General features: G+C 43.6%; 1 protein-coding gene across 2 annotated transcripts in view; it reads right to left on the bottom strand.

Annotated features, from left to right (window-relative positions):
• phldb1b (pleckstrin homology-like domain, family B, member 1b) overlaps positions 1 to 18,678 on the bottom strand; it is a 368,925-nt gene that overhangs the window by 222,950 nt on the left and 127,297 nt on the right. For both annotated transcript variants that reach the window (XM_048562077.2, XM_059639124.1), the window contains exon 4: positions 9,584 to 9,763. In XM_048562077.2, the coding sequence (XP_048418034.1) occupies positions 9,584 to 9,763 (180 nt within the window). The remainder of the gene's footprint in view (positions 1 to 9,583; positions 9,764 to 18,678) is intronic.

Raw genomic sequence — 18,678 nt, 5'->3', positions numbered from 1 at the left:
TATAGAAAGACTGTAATGTTTTTCCTTTTAGCTGTATTTCTTATTTTCCTAAATTATACTATGTTTACCTGTATTGTAGTGTAACTTTATTTCTTTATTTTCTCTAGTTTTTGTTCCTACGATTTGTACCCAAGATGGTGCTGTGTATTGGTGACATCGTACACTTTTCACTGAACTCTGTGCATTTGTAACTGGAGTAAACATGACAATAAATCTTATTCTAATTCTAACATCAGAGGCCTGTGGGTAATGTCCCCCTCCAATGTAGTGATATCGAATATGAGTTCCCTGATTGGAGCTCTTAACCTGGTTCAATCAGGAAGCCCTGGCTGACATACAAACAGTGAGTGTCAGAGATACTGACTGCCTGTTCCCGGACTCAGTATCAGGCAGCACTAAAGTCAAGGTCTGTTCCTATGTAAATAAAAGGTGACTTGGTGACGGGAATCAGGTGCTTTGGAGTTATTTCAGCCAGGACTTGACGTGAGTGTAAAAATCAGAAAGCAACAATGCAGTGCAGAACCTGACAAGTGCTGCAGGAGGTGCTCTCTTTACAATGAGGTGTTAAACTGAGGTGCCCATTGCCCTTCAAGAACAACTGTCCTTATGGCATTGTTTTGAGGTACAGCAGGGAAATTAACCCGAAGTCCTGGCCAAAAGTTACTCCTTTTGTAAAAAGCAGATTATCTGGGCATTGTCCAATTGCTGTTTCTGGGAGCTGGCTGCACACAAATTGGCTGGCACTTTTCCTATATTCCAACATTGACCTCATGTCAAAAGTATTTAATTGGCTCAGGAATGTCTGATGGTCATAAAAGGCACCTCATCAAAGCAAGGCATTCTTTGGATTTCTTTTGCCAACTCTGTAAGCCTGCAATGTATCACTGTATGGGGTGGCACAGTGGTTAAGCACTGCCGTCTCACAGCACCAGGGACCAAGGTTCAGTTCCAGCTTCAGGCAACTGTCTGTGTGGAGTTTGTACATTTTCCCCACTCCTGTGCGGGCTTCCTTCGGGCGCTCTTGTTTCTTCCCACAGCCCAAAGATGTGCAGGTTAAGTGGATCGGCCATGCTAAATTGTCTGTAGTGTTCAGGGATTTGTAGATTATAGGGGGGTGCATGCTCTGAGGGTCAGTGTGGACTTGTTGGGCTGAAGGGCCTGTTTCCACACTGTAGGGGTTCTATGAAAAAGGTGGATGCCTTAAATGACAGGGTTATTCAGCTTCAGGGTTTTACATTAAACTGAATTAAACACAGACCATGGAAACAAGCCATTTCCCCAAATGCTGATTTATGTTTATGTTCCTTACTGCACTTGCCATTTGTCTTATCACTGCCTGAGCCTGTCTATGTGGTTTAATCTCAACTTCATCATGTCATCACACCTACTATCAGAAAGAAATGCCTAAGAAAGCTTCACAGCCAATGATGTTGCATGTTATTTTTGATTCATTCACAGGGTGTGGGCCAGCATTTATTGCCCATCCCTAATTACCCTGGAGAAGTTGGTGAGCTGCCTTCTTGATAACACAGTGTGGAGCTGGAGGAACACAGCAGGCCAGGCGCGTCACGGGAGCAGGAAAGTTGACGTTTCGGGTCGGGACCCTTCTTCAGAAATGACCCGACCCGAAACGTCAGTTTTCCTGCTCCTCTGATGCTGCCTGGCCTGCTGTGTTCCTCCAGCTCCACACTGTGTCATCTCTGATGCTGCCTGGCCTGTTGCGTTCCTCCTGCTCCACACTGTGTTCCCTCTGGTGCTGCCTGGCCTGCTGTGTTCCTCCTGCTCCACACTGCGTTCCCTCTGGTGCTGCCTGGCCTGTTGTGTTCCTCCTGCCCCACACTGTGTTCCGTCTGGTGCTGCCTGGCCTGCTGTGTTCCTCCTGCTCCACACTGTGTTCCCTCTGGTGCTGCCTGGCCTGCTGTGTTCCTCCTGCTCCACACTGAGTTACCTCTGACTCCAGCAACGGCAGGTTTACTATCTCTTCTTGAAACACTGGAGTCCATGTTCTGAAGATACCATTAGGGACAGAGTTCCAGGATTTTGATCCAGGGACACTGAAGGAATGGCTATAAATTACCAAGTCAGCATGGTGAGTGGTTCGGACAGGAACATTCAGAAAATCGCAGCAGGCCATTAACACGCAGTTGGCTCCCACAAACAGCAACAAAATATTGACCATATTCATCAGTTTTTACAACATCGCTAAACATTGGCCTCCAAGTCAGTGCAGGCGACTCCTGGTTTCTCCTTTGAACAAATACAATGGAATATTTTCATGCTGGGAAGGTCAGGTGTAAACACAAGACATGAACATGCAGTTTGAGAATCTGCTCAGACTTATAGTACATGATCAAACAGTGGGTGGAGAGCCAGAGAGGAAAAAAAATTGGTAAATTTCAGATGGTTTCTTTATTGGCAGCAGATGTGTGGAACGTTCCTTGTGGCTATTAGATTTAACTAGCCTGTCAATCACACATTGTGAAGGGGAGGTTACAGTGTAAATACAGCTGGGACAGCCATTATTCTCTGAATAACCACCAATGGTAAAGGATTTTCTTTTCTTCTTTGCAACATTTCAGAGATTTAAGCAGAAAGGATGAGGCCATTCAGCCTTTGCGCCACTACTGAATCTTTGCAGAAGCTAGCCGATTAATCCCACAGTCCCATTCTTCCGCCATAGTGCCCAGTGAGCCAGTGCCCAGAGAAGCACCATTTAGCACAGACACATCCAGGCCTTTGGAGAGCAGTCACTGAGTGGCACAGTTCCTCTATCAGAAGGGGGATTGCCCTGGGGTCTGAGTATTGCACTCTCCAAAACCTAGCTCAGCTTTCCAGCAAGTCACACAAGGAGCGAAACTTAGGAGCTGGAAACTGACAGTGTAAATCACAGGCTGCTTGTACCATGGCAACAGCAGGGAGACTTCCTCTCTAATTGCTGGGTTTGAGCTCAACTGTGACTGTCATCTCTGAGCCAGTCACATCCAGGGTGCGACTTAAAGACTGCTCAGCTAATTTAGGAAATGGAACAGACCATCTGTTTCACATCTACCACCTTCCTGGAATCTTGTTGGTGAAAATACATTTATAACAAACGAAAAAAGATGTTCATTTATATAGCACCTTTCACAAACTCAGGACATCTCAAAGAACCTTGCGATCAATGAAGCATGATTTGCTGTTGCAAGTGGCAGCCCATGTGCACACAGCAAGATTCCACAGTGTGGCAGTGACCAAATAATCTGCCTTTGTTTCAGTGGTTTTGGCTAAAGGATAAATGTTAGTTGGGGTAGTAGGGAGATTTTCCATTTTTAAAATGAAATATTAACATGGGTTCTTTTGAATCTACTCACAGGCAGGGCCTTAGTTTAAGGTCCCATCAAAAAGATGGTACTTCAGAGTGTATAGCTCCCTTACAAAGTACTGTGGCCTGAGGAGTTTCAGCCTAAACTATATTCTCAGAATCTTGAGGCTGGTACTTGTACCCACAAATTCCAGATCTCTGGGGCAGACGTGGTATCAACTGACGCACAGGTGACAACGTTTAAGCGTTTGTAAGCTAAATTAAACAGACACACAGAGAGAATGCAACATTTCCTTTCCTTTGTTCTTGTTTCCTGTGAGAAACACTCCCAAATCCTGCTTCAGTTGAACAGTCTGAATACTGTGCCATCTTGAAAACAGACAGGTGATTATCTCTGCTGGGTCAATTAGGAATGGGCTGACCTACCCAGTGGCGCCCACATCCCATGAAAGAGTTGGAAATAAACAGGAAAACTGTACAACACTCAACTGCCTCATTAGTGCTTTCCTGAGCATCACTTCACCCAACACTGTACACAACTTTCTATCCAACATTATACCCAACACTGTACCCAATATTCTATCCAACACTATACCCAACACTGTACGCAACATTCTATCCAACACTATACCCAACACTATACCCAACATTCTATCCAACATTATACCCAACACTATACCCAACATTCTATCCAACACTATACCCAACACTGTACCCAACATTCTATCCAACATTATACCCAACACTGTACCCAATATTCTATCCAACACTATACCCAACACTGTACGCAACATTCTATCCAACACTAAACCCAACACTATACCCAACATTCTATCCAACATTATACCCAACACTATACTCAACATTCTATCCAACACTATACCCAACACTGTACCCAACATTCTATCCAACACTAAACCCAACACTGTACCCAACATTCCATCCAACACTATACCCAACACTGTACCCAACATTCTATCCAACACTATACCCAACACTGTACCCAACATTCTATCCAACACTATACCCAACACTATACCCAACATTCTATCCAACATTATACCCAACATTCTATCCAACACTGTACCCACCATTCTATCCAACACTGTACCCAACATTCTATCCAACACTGTACCCAACACTATACCCAACATTCTATCCAACACTGTACCCAACACTGTACACAACATTCTATCCAACACTAAACCCAACACTGTACCCAACATTCCATCCAACACTATACCCAACACTATACCCAACATTCTATCCAACATTCTATCCAACACTGTACCCAACACTATACCCAACATTCTATCCAACACTATACCCAACACTGTACCCAACATTCCATCCAACACTATACCCAACACTATACCCAACATTCTATCCAACATTCTATCCAACACTGTACCCAACACTATACCCAACATTCTATCCAACACTATACCCAACACTATACCCAACATTCTATCCAACACTGTACCCAACATTCTATCCAACACTGTACCCAACACTATACCCAACATTCTATCCAACATTCTATTCAACACTATACCCAACACTGTACCCAACATTCTATCCAACACTATACCCAACACTGTACCCAACATTCTATCCAACACTATACCCAACACTGTACCCAACATTCTATCCAACACTATACCCAACACTATACCCAACATTCTATCCAACACTATACCCAACATTCTATCCAACACTATAACCAACACTGTACCCAACATTCTATCCAACATTATACCCAACACTATACTCAACATTCTATCCAACACTATACCCAACACTGTACCCAACATTCTATCCAACACTGTTCCTCACATTCTATCCAACACAATACCCAACACTGTACCCAACATTCTATCCAACACTATACCCAACATTCTATCCAACACTATACCCAACACTGTACCCAACATTCTATCCAACACTATACCCAACACTATACCCAACATTCTATCCAACATTATACCCAACATTCTATCCAACACTGTACCCACCATTCTATCCAACACTGTACCCAACATTCTATCCAACACTGTACCCAACACTATACCCAACATTCTATCCAACACTGTACCCAACACTGTACACAACATTCTATCCAACACTAAACCCAACACTGTACCCAACATTCCATCCAACACTATACCCAACACTATACCCAACATTCTATCCAACATTCTATCCAACACTGTACCCAACACTGTACCCAACATTCTATCCAACACTAAACCCAACACTATACCCAACATTCTATCCAACATTATACCCAACATTCTATCCAACACTGTACCCAACATTCTATCCAACACTGTACCCAACACTATACCCAACATTCTATCCAACATTCTATTCAACACTATACCCAACACTGTACCCAACATTCTATCCAACACTATACCCAACACTGTACCCAACATTCTATCCAACACTGTGCCCAACATTCTATCCAACACAATACCCAACACTGTACCCAACATTCTATCCAACACTATACCCAACATTCTATCCAACACTATACCCAACACTGTACCCAACATTCTATCCAACACTGTACCCAACATTCTATCCAACACAATACCCAACACTGTACCCAACATTCTATCCAACATTATACCCAACACTGTACCCAACATTCTATCCAACACTATACCCAACACTATACCCAACATTCTATCCAACACTATACCCAACATTCTATCCAACACTATACCCAACATTATACCCAACATTCTATCCAACACTGTACCCAACATTCTATCCAACATTATACCCAACACTGTACCCAACATTCTATCCAACACTATACCCAACACTATACCCAACATTCTATCCAACACTATACCCAACATTCTATCCAACATTATACCCAACATTATACCCAACATTCTATCCAACACTATACCCAACACTGTACCCAACATTTTATCCAACACTATACCCAACATTCTATCCAACACTATACCCAACATTCTATCCAACATTATACCCAACATTATACCCAACATTCTATCCAACACTATACCCAACACTGTACCCAACATTCTATCCAATACTATACCCAACACTGTACCCAACATTCTATCCAACATTATACCCAACACTGTACCCAACACTGTACCCAACATTCTATCCATCACTGTACCCAACACTATACCCAACATTCTATCCAACATTCTATCCAACACTATACCCAACACTGTACCCAACATTCTATCCAACACTATACCCAACACTCTATCCAACACTATACCCAACATTCTATCCAACACTATACCCAACACTGTACCCAACATTCTATCCAACACTATACACAACACTATACTCAACATTCTATCCAACACTATACCCAACACTGTACCCAACATTCTATCCAACACTGTTCCTCACATTCTATCCAACACAATACCCAACACTGTACCCAACATTCTATCCAACACTATACCCAACACTATACCCAACATTCTATCCAACACTATACCCAACATTCTATCCAACACTATACCCAACACTGTACCCAACATTCTATCCAACACTATACCCAACACTATACCCAACATTCTATCCAACACGATACCCAACATTCTATCCAACACTATACCCAACACTGTACCCAACATTCTATCCAACACTATACCCAACACTGTACCCAACATTCTATCCAACACTATACCCAACATTCTATCCAACACTATACCCAACAGTATACCCAACATTCTATCCAACACTATACCCAACATTCTATCCAACACTATACCCAACACTGTACCCAACATTCTATCCAACACTATACCCAACACTGTACCCAACATTCTATCCAACATTACACCCAACACTATACCCAACACTGTACCCAACATTATAGCCAACATTATAGCACCCGACTGCAATCAGTGGTATCACAGGCAAGACACTTTGCAGCACGATATACTAAGAACTGCCGATGCTGTAGTCTGAGATAACACAGTGTGGGGCTGAAGGAACACAGCAGGCCAGACAGCATGAGTGGAGCAGGAAAGCTGACGTTTCGGGTCAGGACCCTTCTTCAGACCAGCTGACAGCATGGGCTTCCAAATTTACTACAAGGTTTTGAAGAATTGCCAAAGCCCTTAGATACATTAACAGCTCCCCCTCCCTTACCACTAATGGGACAACAGCCCCTCCCCTCCCCGTCAATCTTACCAGACCATCAACATCAGGTGACATTGTGATACTGTTACTGGATCAGTAATCCAGTGGCTCAGGTCCCACACAATTTGTTAATTAGGTTCCCCTTTAGTGAATGTGATCTGTCTATCCCACGTGCGTCACCAGACGAATAGCAATTTTAACTACCTTCTGAAATGGCCCGAGAATGCCACTCACTTCCAGAGCAATTCTGGACAAGCAATAAATACTGACTTTTCCAGTGATACCTTCATCCCATTAAATAACTAAATGTTACAGTTTGTGGATTGTAGCAGCAGAATTTTTAGATGCTGTTCTTTTTCTTTGGTCTCTGGTACACTGATGAAGCACCTTCGTGTCACCCTTAGCAAACTGGCAACATGGCATCTGAGTGAATTTCTTATGATGGGAGACTTTCTGAGTCTGCGGGATGACAAAGGCAACTTAAAATTCGCCCGACTCTATTCATGGGTATGATGTTGTGGCTGCTTTGCGAAATTTGAGGTAGGTACATTCAATGAACTGATTGTAAGCTGTTTGTTTTCCAGATGAGGAAGTGACTCTGTGAAAGAACATTGAATAAAACATCCTCCTGACCTCATTAATAATATTGTAGGTCAATCACCTCTGTTAGAGTGTGTGAGAGAATAAGCTTGATTCATTCATGCAAGGAATTAATTATCATATAAATTACCTAAAACAACAACTCATTCAAATCCAATATACAAAATGCAGATCAGTAAGCAAAGAATTAATACCCCATTTCAAAGCCAATATCGCTAGAAAGAATTAGATCAAAATTCTGGGCAATTCTTTTCCACTAAAAATACAATAGCAAAATACAGCAGGAGCTTGGACATCTGAAATTAAAACTAAAAGCTCTGGAATAATTCAGCAGGGTCCATTTTAATTTTCCAGCAGTGTGCACTATCTACAGGGTGCACTGCAGAAATTCACCACCCATCCTCACATAGCACCTTCCAAACACTTGGCCACTTCCATCTAGATGGACGTGGGCGACAAATACATGGGAACACCACTCCCTGCAAGTTCCCCTTCAAAGCATTCAATCATGCTGACTTGGAAATATATCACCGCTTCTTCAGTTTCACTGGGTGAAAATCCTGCAATACTCTCCCTCAGGACACTGTGAATGTACTTTTATCTCAAGGGCTACATTAATTGAACAAGGTAGCTCACTACCACCTCAAGGGCAATTAGGGACGGGCAATAAATGCTGGCCAACCATGAGACCTACATCCCATCAACAAATTGTAAAATGTAACAACACAAATATGTGACATCAAGCTTGTTGCTGTGTCAGCATCAAAAACTTGTCTGTGTTGCACCTTTAATGCAGAAAGCAGCTGAAGATACTTTAAGGGACGGAGCGCTATACTTTAGGCAGAACAACAAAAACAGGAAGTGCAGGAGAAACTTGGCAGGTCTGGCAGCATCAGTTGGGAGGAGATGGACTAGTGGTATTTTCACTGGACTGTTAACCCAGAGGCCTAGATAATGTTCTGGGGACCTGGGTTCAAATCTAGCCATGGTAGATAGTAGAATTTGAATATCTGGAAATAAGGGCCTAATGACGGCCATTAAATCCATGGCCAATTGTTGGCGGGGTGAGGCCCACTTGGTTCACTAATGTCCCTTAGGGAAGGAAACTGCCATCCTTATCAGGTCTGGCCTACATGTGACTCCAGACCCACAGGAATGTGGTTATCTCTGGGCAATAAATGCTGCCTGGCTAGCAATGTCCTCATCCCATAAATGAATAAAGGGGGAAAAATAATGAGTGGTCAGAGAAACAGTGTTAACATTCTGAGACTCAGAACGTTAACTCTTTTTATCTCTCCACAGATGCGGAGTTTCTCCAGCACTTTCTGTTTGTATTGACCAGCAACATATGCTAGCCCTGTCAAAGCCACTCACATCTCTTAGACATATAAATGAAAGATCTTCACCCGATTCTGTTCAGAAGCTGTGATGTTCTTTGGGAATGCTAAAGTTGTGAAGTTATTAAAATGGAACTTATTTCTTCAACAAGTAGTACATTGAATTGCTATTTTTTGATGCTCATTTCCTACTTACCTTGGGACAGACGTTTCGGTTGCGTCACCTGAACTCCATCCACCATACACAGGTTCCCACATGGATAAAGTGTTATTACTCCATTTCGGTTTTCGATGCAGCAATGCTGGGCAGCAATGCCAGGTCCCTGGATACTAATGTCCTGTGGGGGGTAATCAGAGCTGCCAAATGTGGTCCTCCCTGTACAAAAGACAAGAATCAGAGGTACATCATGACATTGACTCATCGAAAATGGATGGTGCAAGATACAAACTCGAGAAAGCAACACATTATAGGACTAGCCAGGACAGTCTCGCCATCCTCCTCTCTCTGCATGCCTCCACCTTCATTCTACTTTACTGAGAATTTACTCAGTGCTGTCCCACTTGAGCACTTTGGCCAACTGCTCAACCAATCAGAATGTATCTGTTTGATCACAGGAGGTGCTCATGCTGGTGCCTGACCCTGTCCTCACTGAGTGCTCAGTGGGATCCTGACCATTTATTGGTCCAACCAGCGCCTCAGATCCACCAATGCCATCAGGGAGGAAGCCGGCTAGTCTACACGTGACTCCACACCCACAACAATGTGGTTAGCCCTTAACTGCTCCCCCTGAAATGTTCTCACAAGCAAATCAGTTTTATTTGATGTGGCTCATCACCACCTTCTCAAGGGCAATTACAAATGGGCAATAAATGCTGGTCTAGCTAGCAATGCCCACAACTTGTAAATAAATAACTGTAGCAAAATTTGCCCAAGACATTCTCCCAGGCATGGAGACCATTAATGGGAGTAATTCTCAAGCAAGCGTCGACAGCACTCTGGGACTCTGAGAAAAGGTTGGAAAATGAATCATTCATTCATACATACCTACTCATGCCAATGTGGAGTGTTGGCTTTGGATTGAGAGCACAGAGGAGGGCTCCCTCTGACAGGAGACCTTGTTGACTGACTCTCACTCATTCACTTATACACTTCCTCAGGCAGCTAAGGGCATAGGTCCATAATAGCTCTCACCATCTTTTACAGATGCACCAAAGAAAGCATTATATCTGGATGCATCCCGGCTTGGTACAGCAACTGCTCTGCCCAGGACCATAAGAAACCACTGAAAGATGTGTACACAGACCAGACCATCGCACAAGCCAACCTCCCATCCACTGAGTCCACTGCACTTCTCACTGCCACAGAAAGACAGCCAACATTATCAAAGGCTTTTCCAGCCCTGTTATACTCTCTTCCAACCTCTTCCATCAGAAAGAAGAAACAAAAGCTTAAACACACATACCAACAGGTTCAAAAACTGCTTCTTCCCAGCTGTTATTAGACTTCTAAATGGACATCTCAAATTTCAAACCTAATGTTTATCTTGTTTTTTGTACACCTTCTACGCAGCAGTAACTTTGTATTCCTTGCTCTGTTCAATCACCCTGTAATCTGTATGTCCTTCTATAGAATGATCTGCCTGTGCTGCATGCAAAACAAAACTTTTCACTGTACTTCGGTACATGTGACAAAATAAATCAAATCAAATCACTGACTTGCTCACATTCACTTGCTCATACGAACTCACTCACTTACGCACACGCACACACACACACATGCTCTCTCTTTCTCATGCACACTTTCTCACTCATTCACTCACACACTCACTCGCTCAGATGCACACTTGCTCATTCATTTCCAAGTTACACATAAGTTAAGATATACAACTATAATGAATACATATATTATTCACAAAGAGAAACTTCTTGTGTTGTATTTAGGAGGGGGATTGTGTAATTTCCATAACACCTCTCAGACAAATATATTGAGAATTCCTCAATTTTTAATTTAGTTTTTCAAGTGGTATGGGGTCAATGATCAAACCAGCTTCTGCTGTTCATCCCTAATTAAATCTTGATCACTGTCTCTGAGTTGACTCACAAACATTGACAGTTAGGCAATCCAAAATTGTTTCAAACTTAATGCTGGGGCTTTGCACCAGGACAGTAACCTTTCACTGTGACTCGACTGCAATCTGCCTCTTGTACAGTAAAGTGGGCCAACCTCTTCGAAAACACACTTGACAGACTCAACTTTAAAAATAGCCTCTGCTGTTTAAAAATAAAACTGGCTCAAAAGGGCTATAATTAGTTACCAGCCTTGTCTACACTTTAACAAATTAGTACTTAGTCTCCAGTCAACATGTAGCCACCAATGCCACAATGGAGAGAAGGTTAACAAGGTGTTCTACACACTTCTGTGAAAACTAAACATCTTGCTCCTAGTCTATAATTCACTTAGAAAGTGCAGTGTAGATTGACCAGAGTGATCCTGTACTCCAACTATTAAGCTGTGCGGAGAGATTACACAAACTAGGATTCTATTCCAAGGAATTTAGAGGATAAAGAATGGTTTGGACAAAGTTGCCAAGATGTTAAAGGAAATAAACAGATAGAGTCTGAATATTTCTGCTGGTTGGAGAGCCCAAGTTTAGGATGCGTAAAAATTTGAACCAGATTATACAGCAGGGAGGTTAGAAAACACTTCAATACACACAAGGTTTGGACAGCAGTATATGTGAAATCAAATGTTAATTTTAAAACTTGCGTTAATCAGTTCTAGTTAACTGAATGTATTGAGAATAATGGGGGAAAGGTGCTCACATGGGGTTGTTCACAGATTATATCTGAATCTCATTAAGCAGTTGGAACAGATTCAGGAGGCTGAATGGTGTCCACACATTCCAGCCTGTAACTCACTGCTAGGTACCTGTTAGTGCATACATAAATCCCCTGATCTCCTCAAATAGATTTCAGTCTGCAACTCAGTTCCAGGTATCTGTTATTCTAAACATCCTCTTTCATTTTCCACAACTGTTTTTTTTAACGTGTATCTTTTTGGATTGGCAAGCTGTAACGAGTGGAATTCTGCAGAAATCAGTGTTGGCTCCTTAACCATTGATAATCAACAATTTGGATGACGGGACCAAATATATGGGAGCTTTATACATTTTCCAGTAACAACAAGATTTGTCAGCAAGAAAGTTGTCAACAGGAGACAGAAAGTCCTCGAAGGGATATAGATAGGTTAAGTAGTAAACTATTGACACATGCTTTATAACATGGATATATTTGTTACATTAGGTATTATAACACGGGGCGGCACGGTGGCTCAGTGGTTAGCACTGCAGCCTCACAGCGCCAGGGACCCAGGTTCAATTCTAGCCTCAGGTGACTGTCTGTGTGGAGTTTGCACATTCTCCCCGTGTCTGCGTGCATTTCCTCTGAGTGCTCTGGTTTCCTCCCACAGCCCAAAGATGTGAAGGTTAGGTGGATTGGCCAGGCTAAATTGCCCATAGTGTCGAGGGATGTTTAGGTTAGGTGGGTTAGACATGGGAAATGCAGAGATAGGGGAATGGATCCAGGTGGGATGCTCTTCAGAGGGGCAGTGTGAACTTGTTGGGCTGAATGCGCTGTTTCCACACTGTATGGATTCTTTGATACGTGGTCTTGCCCAGTTTGACAGGAAGAATAAAAAAGCAGAATATTATTTAAATGGCATGAAACTGTGAATCTGAGGTACAGAGGGATCTGGGTGACATAGTATATAATTCTCAAAACGTTAGTCACAGATACAGCAAGTTATTAGAAAGGAAAATGGAATATTGGCATTTATTGTAAGGGAAAAGAATATGAAAACGGGAATAGAAGCAAAATACCACAGGCACTAAAGATCTGAGAATGCCAGTGAAACTCAGCAGGTCTGGCAGCATCTATGGAGAGAGATTTGAGTTAATGTGTAGAGTCCAGGGTGACTCTTCTTCAGAACCCATTTAAAATTTCACGTAAAAGTGGGAATATTTTACTGTAGCTATACAAATCTTGGTGAGATCACATCTGGAGCAATGTGTGCACTTTTGTCCTCCTTTCTGGAAAAGGAAATGAACGGGTTAGAATCTGTTCAGGGAAGGTTCACTCAGGTCATTCCTGATATGAAGGGGTTTTCTGGAGAAAGGATGAACAGATTGGACCAGTGTCCGCTGGATTCGAGAATAATGAGAGGTGACCTTTCTGAAACAATTATGATTCTGAAGGGGACGACACCCAGACAACATTTTTCCTTTGGGAGAGACTAAAATGAGGCAACATAGACTAAAAATAAGATGCCTCCCTTTTAAGACATGGATGAGGAGAAATTCTTCTCTTAAGAGTCATTAGAGTGTGGAATTCTCTAGAAAGCAGTGAAGGCTGGATCATTTATTCAAGGCTGAATTGATAGGTTTTTTTTGCTAGACAGGGAAATATAGTCATGGAGTCATAGATATGTTGAGCACGGAAACAGACCCTTTGTCCAACATGTCCACGCCAACATGATAACTTAAATGAATCTAGTCCCGTTTGCCAGCATTTGGCCCACATCCCTCTAAACCCTAGATAACAAAGTTTGGAGGGTTTAGGCCCGAAACGTCAGCTTTTGTGCTCCTTAGATGCTGCTTGGCCTGCTGTCTTCATCCAGCTCCACACTTTGTTATCGCGGATTCTTCAGCATCTGCAGTTCCCAATATCCCTCTAAACCCTTCCTATTCATATACCCATCCAAATGCCTTTTAAATGTTGTAACTGTACCAGCCTCCACCACTTCCTCTGGCAGCTCATTCCATACACGCATCAAGTTCTACATAAAAACAATGCCCCTTAAGACCCTTTTAGATCTTGCCCCTCTCACCTTAATGCTATGTCCTCTATTTTTGGACTCCCCTAGCCGGGGAAAAACCTTGGCTATACATCTTTTCTATTCCCCTCATGATTTTATAAACCTCTAAAAAAAATCACCCCTCAGTCTCCAGTGTTCCAAGGAAAATAGCCCCAGCCTATTCAGCCTCTCATTATAGCTCAAATCCTCCAAGCCTGGCAACATCCTCGTAAATTTTTCCTGAACCCTTTCAAGCTTTGCAACATCTGTCCTACAGTAGGAAGAGCAGAATTGAATCAGTATTCCAAAAGTGGCTTAACCAATGTCCTTTACAGCGCAACAAATCAACAGGCTCTGACAGGAAGGTGGAGCTGGGACCACGACAAGATTAACCATGATCTTATTGAATGTCAGTGCCGGGTCGAAGGATTGGGTGATCTATTCCTGCTCCTAAATCCTATGTAGAAGTCCCTAGGACCTCTGATTAAATCTCAGGCTGTAACTCAACCTGGCTACAGTAAGGCATTCTGGCTACGTTTTCAAAGCAAGACTTTTGTGTTTGTAGTGAATGGTCTGTGTGATGACCAGTTGCAGAAGTGGGGGCTTTGACCAGTGTGTCTTTTTTTTGTCTGTATTTCTCCTTAACAAGCCACCCAGGGCATTACAGGAAACAGAGACCGGCAAAATAATTCAATGTGGAGGTCTAAAGAAGCAGACGAGGAAGCCTGAGGATTTGTGTATGCTGTCCACACGATTTTCCACATAGTGAGGGCCCAGGGACAATCAGCTAATCATGGTATCAATGTGCACTGAATTGTCTTCATATCTGCAGGCTGATCTTCTCATCTCTGTCATAAATGGGATACCTCTCATTCTGGTCCCTTCCAAGCTTGTGGACATTTTAGCCAATTTGTTGCATTATTTACTTTGAGACAGATTTAGCATTAAACCTAACCACATGGATCACAAAGGCAAATCTTTCCCCCAGAAAGGTCTGGAATTTTTTTTCCCTCAAGCTTTCTCTCTCTTCTTCAAGTTACCCTTTAACATTCATTCCATTGACGAAGTGATGGAGTGACTGTCAAAGGTGGAGTTACTCTCTCCACCACCTTCAACATCTACTTTCTCCACCAGCGATGCATGGTCACAGCAGTGTGTACCATCGACAAGACACTCTGCAGCAATTCACTGAGGGTCCTTGCACAGTGCCTTTCAAACTGTACAAATAAAATAAAAATATCTCCTCATGTGAATTGAGACTCTTTTAAATCTGATTTGCCTGGGACTTTTTATTATATTAAAAATGCTATTTAAACAGAAGTTGGAATTGTTTTCAAATTTAGTCTTGATATCTATAAAAAACTGTGCAGTCGCTGGCAAAGGTCAAAGGGCACAGTCCTGACTTGACAAGAAGCAGACACTGAGATACTGAACATATTTTCCAACGTACCTCCTCACCAATGTTCAAACCAGACAAACTGCAAAAAGATTATCATGAACCATTTTGGGAATCAGTCTTATTCAGTCCTAAGATAATAAAATGTGAGGCTGGATGAACACAGCAGGCCAAGCAGCATCTCAGGAGCACAAAAGCTGACGTTTCGGGCCTAGACCCTTCATCAGAGAGGGGGATGGGGTGAGGGTTCTGGAATAAATAGGGAGAGAGGGGGAGGCGGACCGAAGATGGAGAGAAAAGAAGATAGGTGGAGAGGAGAGTATAGGTGAGGAGGTAGGGAGGGGATAGGTCAGTCCTGGGAAGACGGACAGGTCAAGGAGGCGGGATGAGGTTAGTAGGTAGGAGATGGAGGTGCGGCTTGGGGTGGGAGGAAGGGATGGGTGAGAGGAGGAACAGGTTAGGGAGGCAGGGACAGGTTGGACTGGTTTTGGGTTGCAGTGGGTGGAGGGGAAGAGCTGGGCTGGTTGTGTGGTGCAGTGGGGGGAGGGGACGAACTGGGCTGGTTTTGGGATGCGGTGGGGGAAGGGGAGATTTTGAAACTGGTGAAGTCCACATTGATACCATTAGGCTGCAGGGTTCCCAAGCAGAATATGAGTTGCTGTTCCTGCAACCTTCGGGTGGCATCATTATGGCACTGCAGGAGGCCCATGATGGACATGTCATCAAGAGAATGGGAGGGGGAGTGGAAATGGTTTGCGACTGGGAGGTGCAGTTGTTTGTTGCGAACCGAGCGGAGGTGTTCTGCAAAGCGGTCCCCAAGCCTCCGCTTGGTTTCCCCAGTGCAGAGGATTCTCCAGCCTCTGCAGTTCCCATTATCACTTATTCAGTCCTAAGCTTGTTTTTAAGCTGATGACATCTCTGGTCTGTTCTGTTGTGGTGACGATCCCCATGTGCCTCAGGGACTGCTAGTTTGTGATGGAAATGAACAGGGTCACACTTACCCTGCCCCAGGGGCTGCATTGCTCATGGCAGCCGGGCCATCATTACCTCTGTCAAAACCGAGTGAAAATAAAGTCAGTCGTTGGGGCTATTCTGCTTTGGTAAAGTTGCAGCTCACTCCAGGAGTGAAATGTAACTGGAGAAATATCAGGCAGATTTTGCTCTAAACCACAAACCGAAGCACATAATACCTCATTATCACTCCAACATGTAAACACACACATAGCCATTGAAACATGCACACACAAAGGCAGAAAGATGTAGACACACATACACAAAGACACAAACATACAGATTCAGACACAACACACACAACATTGACAAACATAAAGATGCATATACATCAGGACATCGACACACAAACAAAGACACACAGAAAGTTATATACTTAGAGATACTAGACACCAACCAAAGACAGACAGACATAGATACAGAGATAACACGGTGTAGAGCTGGATCAGCACAGCAGGCCAAGCAGCATCAGAGCAGCAGGAAGGCTGACGTTTCAGGCTTAGATCCTCCTCCACCTCCAAAATCCCCAACGCTACCCCTCCAGGATCTTCCCCACAATGTAGCCGCCGCCATTGGCCATGTGGCCATTGTCGGAGCATCCACAGATGTTGATTTCTGAAGAAGGGTCTAGGCCTGAAATGTCAGGCTTCCTGCTCATCTGATGCTGCTTGGCCTGCTGTGTTCATCCAGCTCTACACCTTGTTATCTCAGATTCTCCAGCATCTGCAGTTCCTACTATCTCAGATATAGATACACACAGGTAAACTCGTACTTAAACACATACAGACACATATAATCACTCACAAACATACACACGTACACATATATGAACAGACACACAGATATATGCACTCAGATACACTGCACAGACATACGCTGACAGACACAGACACACACACACACACACACACACACACACACACACACTCAGAAAAGAATCCTAAAACATAATTCAATGCAATAACTTTGAAGTGGAGTCATTTTAGTGATAATGGAAGCATGGTAGTTAATTTGTACACAGCAAGCTCCCACCAACAGGAACATGTGATGTCCATATAATCTGGCCTCAGTGAAGTTGTTTGAGAGATAAATATTAGCCCCAGGCCACTAAAAATACCCTTCAGAAAACCACCATTAGATATTTTCATTCTACGCTCAGAGAGAAGGCAGTTTAATGCTTCATCCAGAACATGAGAAAACTGTGGAAAAACAAAGGTGATTGATGAGAACAATGTCGATGCAAACAAGGATACAAGGAAATTGACCAGCCAATGCAAACTTCTACATTAGACAGTCACAATTTGTAGCAAGATAATAAAATGTGAGGCTGGATGAACACAGCAGGCCAAGCAGCATCTCAGGAGCACAAAAGCTGACGTTTCGGGCCTAGACCCTTCATCAGAGAGGGGGATGGGGGGAGGGAACTGGAATAAATAGGGAGAGAGGGGGAGGCGGACCGAAGATGGAGAGTAAAGAAGATAGGTGGAGAGGGTGTAGGTGGGGAGGTAGGGAGGGGATAGGTCAGTCCAGGGAAGACGGACAGGTCAAGGAGGTGGGATGAGGTTAGTAGGTAGCTGGGGGTGCGGCTTGGGGTGGGAGGAAGGGATGGGTGAGAGGAAGAACCGGTTAGGGAGGCAGAGACAGGTTGGACTGGTTTTGGGATGCAGTGGGTGGGGGGGAAGAGCTGGGCTGGTTGTGTGGTGCAGTGGGGGGAGGGGATGAACTGGGCTGGTTTAGGGATGCAGTGGGGGAAGGGGAGATTTTGAAACTGGTGAAGTCCACATTGATACCATATGGCGGCAGGGTTCCCAGGCGGAATATGAGTTGCTGTTCCTGCAACCTTCGGGTGGCATCATTGTGGCAGTGCAGGAGGCCCATGATGGACATGTCATCAAGAGAATGGGAGGGGGAGTGGAAATGGTTTGCGACTGGGAGGTGCAGTTGTTTGTTGCGAACTGAGCGGAGGTGTTCTGCAGAACACCTCCGCTCAGTTCGCAACAAACAACTGCACCTCCCAGTCGCAAACCATTTC

Source organism: Stegostoma tigrinum, chromosome 32 (genome assembly GCF_030684315.1).
Source record: "Stegostoma tigrinum isolate sSteTig4 chromosome 32, sSteTig4.hap1, whole genome shotgun sequence".
Classification (NCBI taxonomy): Eukaryota; Metazoa; Chordata; class Chondrichthyes; order Orectolobiformes; family Stegostomatidae; genus Stegostoma; species Stegostoma tigrinum.
This window is presented reverse-complemented; position numbering and strand designations above follow the sequence as displayed.